This window comes from Siphateles boraxobius, unplaced genomic scaffold, assembly GCF_051911475.1.
Source record: "Siphateles boraxobius isolate OS27281-9 unplaced genomic scaffold, OSU_SipBor_1 16, whole genome shotgun sequence".
Taxonomy (NCBI): Eukaryota; Metazoa; Chordata; class Actinopteri; order Cypriniformes; family Leuciscidae; genus Siphateles; species Siphateles boraxobius.
The window spans coordinates 6,597,603-6,605,356 of NW_027508766.1; the positions used below are offsets into that span (position 1 = coordinate 6,597,603).

Below are 7,754 nucleotides of genomic sequence, written 5' to 3' on the forward strand. Positions count from 1 at the left end.
TTGTGCATTTTTTTTTCTCTGATTCGATCATAAACTAGCACATTACGTACCGTTTCACTAGCCTGCTTTCACTTCACTTCAGCATCATCATCACGACACGGCATTGGTTACGGCTTTTGTTCACAAACCGCGCGTTCCGGGACTGATCCCGGCAATGTTACTAGGTCCCAAACCCGGCATCGATCCCGGGTCGTGTTTGCGTTCACACAGAAAGTGTTCTGGCAATTTCCCGGCAATTTCCCGGGATCAACGTGTTGTGTGAAAGGGGCTAGACTGTAACAAATAAGCCCCTTTATCACAGCGCGTGCAAAATTCAAAATGGCTGACACGTGGTACATCCAATCCTGGCAAAATTGGTATCCACGGATTCGACATGACACAAGGAATCCATAGATACCACATTTACATTTATCAAAAGTTATTGGCTAAAATAGCTATTTTTCATATATCATGACCCATAGGTGGCGCTGTTCCCAACTTTGACATGGACCCTCAGATCATGCTTCCGATGAAGCGTACCCATTTTTTTTTTCTCGATTGATCAAACTTTGGCCGAGATACAGCCTCTGAACCAATTTTGGGTCAACTTTGTTAACTTTGCGACATCATAACTTTTGAACAAAGATGAATAAAAAAAATCTGTCCAGTCATTTCTGAGCGGCTCATTCCAAAGATCATTTGATGTTTGGACAAAACTGGACAAATTTTGAAGGAGGAGTAGCAAGAAAAACTGATTACTGTACTTTTCAAAATGGCCACTACTGTAATGGATGGAGTCTTAATGTACGATATTGATTGCAATCATCATAATGAGTGGATTCAGGTGTACTAAGATTTATTTTTCTAGATCAAAGGGTTCAAAAGTTATAACCATTTCATTGTTTAATTTTTGAACTGGTGGTGGCGCTATAGAGTTGGTCTTAGAGACTCAAAATTTAGTCCAATTACTATTCATTACCATCACTACAAATGGGCCAAATTTCACAATTTTCCTACTTACGGTTCAAAGGGCTGCCATTGACTCCCATTTGGGAAGAAGAATAATAATAATAAGAAAACTAACGGATACAATAGGGGCTTAAGCCATTTCAGAGCTTGGCCCCTAATAACTAAAGGATACAATAGGGGCATACGCCCTTTCAGGGCTTGGCCCCTAATGAGAGTAATAAATCAATGGGTACATGTTGTATTACCAATGGCAGAACTCAATTCTTTAAAAAATCCACACCACTGACCAATTGTATTTTTTATTTATTTATTGATTTCACTCTTAATATCTGTACAAATACATCAAACTTTGTATATACATATGACATTTACATAAAAATACAAAACTATATATTTATAACTGAATTTTGTTTTTATCTTGAGATGTCTGAAAATATGCATTTTGACAACAAAGTGAAAAAGTGAACATTTTATATATTGATAGGAGTCCTCTTTATGACCTTTAGCTCTGCAAGAGCAATATAGAGCAGAATATTGGCAAAAACAAGACAAAAAGTTGCATGGCACAGTTTTCTCAAACAAGTATCACCCACTGCTAATTTCTGTTCTATCGCAGAACTGTTGCTGTTGATGACAGATAGCATTTTGTACAAGTTAATCATCAGGGGTTTCCTATATGAGAAACGGCTCATTTTCATTGTTATCCTGCTGCACCATATCACAAAACATTGAACGTTCAAGAAAATCCCTTTGGTCAGTTACACTGAACTGTAAACAAACCCAGAAATATACATGTACATTAAAGAGTGACATTTGTTTCCTATGCATTTCCATTTTTTTCCAATAAATAAACTCACAAGCTAACATGCAGGTATGTGTGAAATAAATATCTGTGATACAGAATTGACATTGATAAGCATTTATACAGCTCAGGGAATGCAATTTACAGCTTGCAGAAGACTCACACTTTACATGATAGCATTTTACCTCACAATAAATAACACTGCTTCTCTTTGGACAAATATATATCTCGGTCATAATAAAAAGGAAGAAAGAAAAGGGAAAGACAACACAAGTGATAACAAAATAGCATGATAGACAAGTAAGCCAGACACTGTAAATGTATAAATTATAAAACAGAACACTGTATAAATAAACATCAAGCAGACTGAACTACATGTATACTTCTTTCTTTTTTCTCTGAAAAATAAATTAGCATACACATATGTACAGTGTGGACATGATTCTGTGCCCTAGGACTGTTCCATTGGTTGATAGGGCTTTATCCATCCAGTACAGGTGATAATTGGACATAAGCCATGTAGTCCTGGTCTTCCTCATCGTCATCTTCCTCCTGGTCTTCAGTAATGGCTATATGGGAGAATATATGGTAGCTGTTGCATGAATATAGACCACAACAGCGCAGAATGTATGTGAGTGTTTGTCTTTTTATCCCAAAGCCTCTGACAATCTAGTGGGTTTTAGGCTACTTGCCAGCTTGACCAGGTGCTCTGGCTCCCAAAATTATGCGACAAGATGTACATAATAAAGGAAGTCACTGGTGTGACGGGACAGGGCTGATCAGAGGCTTTAATGGCTCAGGTCTGTTTGGCAGATTTCCGAATCAAGACCAAAAAAATGCTTCTTACATTCTACGACTGGCTGCTTTTTTTCTGGTTTTGCGTTTATATCCATCACTTTGGATGCACTGTTGTGCACCGGTCAGCCGTAGCTACGTGGTCAAGCAATGGCACAGTTCTGAGGTATAATATTTTATACATATGTGTGTGTGTGTGTGTGTGTGTGTGTGTGTGTGTGTGTGTGTGTGTGTGTGTGTGTGTGTGTGTGTGTGTGTGTGTGTGTGTGTGTGTGTGTGTGTGTGTGTGTGTGTGTGTGTGTGTGTGTGTGTGTGTGTGTGTGTGTGTGTGTGTGTGTGTGTGTGTTCTACATAAAAGTTTACATTGAAAAAAGGACAGGCAAAGCAATGAAACAAATAGTCCCTCACAAACAAATAGGACAACACCATCACAGCAGAACTGCACACACATATTCACCTTTCTAATGTTTCTGATGTCTAACAGCTGAGACTGAGAAATAATAACAATCTTGTCCTGCAAACTGTAAAATGCTGGAGTCATTCAGACCGTGAGGTGATCATAAAGTTGGTCCCTTGAAATGATACCTTAAGGCACAAGAACATTAAGGTAGGCGATTCATTCACATTGATCATTTGATTGGTTTGCTAGCACAAATTGGAATGTAAATATTCCCTCTCTTTGATGCTGTATTAATGTAAGTATTCCCTCTCTTTGATGCTGTATTATCGATAGCAGATCTAGCTTCATCAATTCATTCTCAAAGCTAGTTAACCATCTGTCGAAATAGGTAGTCTAGTTAACTTTAAAACAATGGCACCAATGTTACAATCACCTTATGTGAGTGTAAGGAAAAGGATTCGTGTCTTTTCAAACCCTCAGGGCTATTTATGTCATAGTGCATTTGAAATCATTGATTACAGCCAAACGCATAAATCAAACAAAAAACAAAATTCATAAAACACTTACATAATAACCATGAATATGGAATTGACAAGTTGATATGATTATATAAGTCTCTACATTTACACTATGACAAAGGGGGAAATATGAACTCAACCTGCTGGTCAGTAACAGGTCAGAGTGAGCTAGAATTCAAACATGACGATGTCCACTAACTGCAAAAGTTAGTCTGCACATGTTTTCTTGTTAGTTAAACGAAGAAAATTAGTATGACTCCTTGAAAGAGCTCGTTGTAACTTTTTAAAACTCTTTTGTTTTTTTATACATTGTATTCATTGATTTCCATTGATTTAGTAGGTTCTTTTTTAAATAAACATTTTTTTCTTTTCTTTTTTTCTTCTCAAGAAAATGCAAAATGAATGAAGCAAGCCAAAGAGGACATGCAAAGAACTTCCAATCGTAAGTCCTTTCTGTAGCTTAACTCTTAGCAGCAGGAAGGGAATGAAGAGGCGTTATTTGGAGGGGTGGAAGGTTTTGGGGAGGAGGTTGCTGGGGGCAGCATTGGATTGTCTTTTAAGATGTATTACTTACAGTTGCAAGATCCTAAATGCTTAACCTCCAGGAGAACCCCCAAAGAGCAAGCAGCCTGCTTCATGGCACACTCGCTGGGATATGTGGTGTTGTCGCTGGCGCACACGGCCTCCTCCGAGCGACTTTCTGGGCATGACTCCACACAAACTGAACAGCGCCCGCGACCCATCTTGGCATCCCATAGACACCTTTTCCCTGCGCTGCACTGGATATCATCGCATGACTTGGCCTCTGTAAACACAACAAAGGAAAAGAACCGTCAATTTCTACTGATAACACTCCAGTGTTTCATACAAAGAAATACATAAATGTAGCTGTTGTTGTGGAGAGCTGTAGGCAAGTCACTCTCAGTTTGTTATAAAACACAAGATGATGTTGCCAACATCAGGAAACAATTAGACACCAATGACTTTCCTTTGCAACTAATAAACAAAACGGGAATTGTTACGAAAGACTAATGGACCAGAATGCATTTGGGATTTCGCCATTGTTGCATTATGCACTCTGAACCAATACCCCACCAAACTGCTCTGTTTCTATATTTTGAATTTTTCTCATTAAAATGAAACTTCACAACTCCTAGCAAAATTTATGTGAACACTCACTGATGCATTTCCCTTCGTATGCCACACCAATGGATCTACCGAGCAAGCACGTGGCTCTCCTTAAATGGCACGCGCTGGCGTAAACAATCCCATCGTTGCCACAAAGGTACTGATCCGGAGATGTAACCTCTGGGCATATGCGGTTGCATGTCACGCAGTACGCGTTGTTTGTCTGGTCAACCACACAAGTCGAACTTCCAGGACACAGGACATCACGGCACGTCTCTGTGAAGATGAGAAGGGAAGACTGAATGATTTTCTAATTTTCACAACCAATGACCTAATTGACCAAAATGTTTATTTATTCTTATTTTATAGTTGAAATGTTTGACTTTATTTAGTATAAACACCTATTGTAAGTACTGCAGGGCTGGATGAAAGTGCCGAATCTCTCTTATGATTTGACAGTTGTAGTTTTTTTTGTAAGAATTTTTCTGTGTGAAAGCAGTTACATACTTTTGCATTTGCCTTGATACTGCACCTCCAGATCTGGGTGCCCTTTGCATTTGGATTTCAGAAGGGCACATTCATCTCGGTATGTTTTTCCGTCTGAGCCGCACACCGGCCCCTTCCAGGTGATATTGGAGCAGTCTGGGGCGCAGACGCAGCGAGGCTTACTCCTCCTGTTCATTTTACATCTCTTCCCAGGGCCACAGTCCACATTATCACATGTCTCTAAAATTCAGAGAAACATGATATTTAAAAGCAGCTGAATTTAATTTAATCTTTAATCATTATTATTATACACTCATAGCACCCATTAATAATCTATTATTAATTAATTGTATTTATTTGTCTTTATTTAGGCTATATTAAAGCAAGAAAGTGTGAGAGATGAGGACGGGGACACGGCGGCACAGTTTTTATGCAAAACTTTTTTTATGATTAGACTACTTTTTAAATATGCATGTAATAAGTTTTTATAATATATAATAGCAACCATATGCTTATTAGACGTTTCCACCTGAACAAACAAACATGAGATTCTACCTTTACAAGGTATGCAGTTTGGAGCACCGCCATTGAAGATCATCCACCTGAATAATGTGCTGTTTGGCACATCTTCCTCGGTCCAAGATGTACCGAGCCTCCCACTCCGGCAGCATTCCTCTCGACTCATCCCAGGCATGTAGAGGACCTGACATCTCCCGTTCTTGCCTTGCTGTAGCCAGCAGTTACCAGCTGTAAACAAAAAGAAAAAGAGCCAGTCGTATTAAAGTCTGAAGCCAATGACCCAGACACAACACGTGCAGCCTGTATTAGCTGGAGCTCTCTTGCTCCCCCTCCCCCGCTGTATTTTGTCTGATTTTTCCCAACGTAATGCGACTATTTTACACTTGCATGCCTTCACCCAGACAACTCAAGGGCTCTGGGTCTGGTCGGGAATATGCTTTCCCTGTCGTCGATTATGTTATGACCGGGCAGAGATTTATTGTCTTAAATTAAGTGGCAGACTGTCAGACTCGTATAGCCTACCTATTTAAACAATGTGCATGGCAGTCTAGACTCCAGTTCCTCGAGCGCTCTGTGCCAACTGTCTGCGCTCATCACGTTTCACCACACTTACAGGAGCATTACACACGCTGCTTTTACCAACACAAACGCATTTATCCGCTGCTCTTAATAAGGTTCAGGTATTTGTTTTAACTGTCGGGTCAACCAATTAGTCGTGTTTATTTATTAAATTAGGCATTCGCGCCGGGGATAGCCTACCACGAGCCAGACAATCCAATTAAATAATAGGCTACAGTCACGCGAGCTTCATCAAACTTTGTTTTAAAAAATGATCGTGCCCTTTTAATGACAGATACGCAAAGCGATTCTAATGATTAAATGCATTTTTTTTGCATTATGTCCCCTGTTTTTGAAAGCCAGACGAGGTAGACAGTCTAATTTCACTATTTGAGAAAAAATACAATCGAATGTCTAATGCATAAAGCTTTATTTGAGAGTGTGTTACATATGCATTTAAACAAAACATTCATTCTTCATATTATTGGTAGACAAAAAATACTTTCATATTGATATTAAACATTTTATTCATTATTATCAAGGCAAGAAATGCATCTCGGTGTCCTCTTGTTTTGACAATCTTGACGTGAGCATTTATTTTAGATAGGCTAACGATAAAATTGTCTTTTAAATTTTCATTTCTTAATTTAGCCTAGCCAATTTCGGCCGTTCTTTTCTTTTTTAGATAATGGTGCATGTAAGGACGCACCTGTCTCGAGGATACCAATGCAGGCGCGAGCCAAGAACAAAACTTTAGTTGTCTAGTATTTAAGTAGCTCTCTTCATTCTAAATGAATACTTTAATTCTAAAGGAACTCCAGCCCAGCCCCATGTCTAAAGCATTTCAACGAATAATTTTGAAGAAACAAATATAGAAAAAGTGCACTCACCTTGCACTTTTTGATCTTCAATGAAATAACATAGCCATAAGAGTAATAAAATCATTCCCGGGTGGAGGTGCTGACGCTTTAGCATCCTTATCATGTTTAAAGAGAGAAAGAGTATTGAGACGAGCAGCGCAAAAGTAATCTTCTTACTCAGGCAGTGCTGAATGAACGCTGCTCTCAGAGTGCCACCTCTTTTTAAGTGTATAAGGGGTCTCGGGCCGACTGTCTGTGGTGTGGGCGGTCTTCCTCTCTGTGGGGGTGGGGAGACAGACTTTTCCCCCCAAGTTCTTTCAATCCAAATCAGGTGACATTGCTGGTTGAAACTTTCTCTTGCCTCTAAATCACATCAGAGTGTTGCAGAATACTAAGTCGCAGGAAGCATAAATAAAATGGTCCGATTTGTATCTTGTAACCAAGAACCATCCTTATGGATATCCAGAACTGATCAGACGTGGATGTGACTTTACAATTAGGCTACACAGGAAAATAATATTATCATAAGCAACAGCATTTTTAAACTCACCCCAAAGACCCAGTTACCAATGAATAATGCGTTTTTAGTGTTAACAAAAGGGAACATGTTTGTAGGTGAATGATTAGATAGCCTATCACGACTCTATAGCCTAGGCGGGTGTGGATTACAAATAGCCTAACTTCACATTGATAGCCTGCGGCAGTCTCCAAAAACCTATGCGGAGATGGGAAATGTCACA

At 39.2% G+C, this 7,754-nt stretch overlaps 1 protein-coding gene across 3 annotated transcripts; it reads right to left on the reverse strand.

The window, feature by feature from the left end:
• Positions 1 to 1,233: 1,233 nt before the first annotated feature.
• On the reverse strand, positions 1,234 to 7,232 carry fsta (follistatin a). Of its 3 annotated transcripts, none has more exons than XM_077231350.1 (6): positions 7,045 to 7,232; positions 5,633 to 5,824; positions 5,099 to 5,317; positions 4,643 to 4,867; positions 4,038 to 4,268; positions 1,234 to 2,342 (listed from the first exon to the last, which is right to left on the reverse strand). In XM_077231350.1, exons 1-6 carry the CDS (start codon positions 7,136 to 7,138, stop codon positions 2,320 to 2,322), a joined length of 984 nt encoding a protein of 327 aa, XP_077087465.1. In that variant the 5' UTR covers positions 7,139 to 7,232; the 3' UTR covers positions 1,234 to 2,319. The 3 variants fall into 3 exon arrangements, with proteins under 3 accessions (XP_077087465.1, XP_077087464.1, XP_077087466.1); XM_077231349.1 differs by having other exon boundaries at positions 1,234 to 2,319; positions 7,045 to 7,214; XM_077231351.1 differs by lacking the exon at positions 7,045 to 7,232 and adding an exon at positions 6,119 to 6,216 and having other exon boundaries at positions 1,234 to 2,319.
• Positions 7,233 to 7,754: the final 522 nt, after the last annotated feature.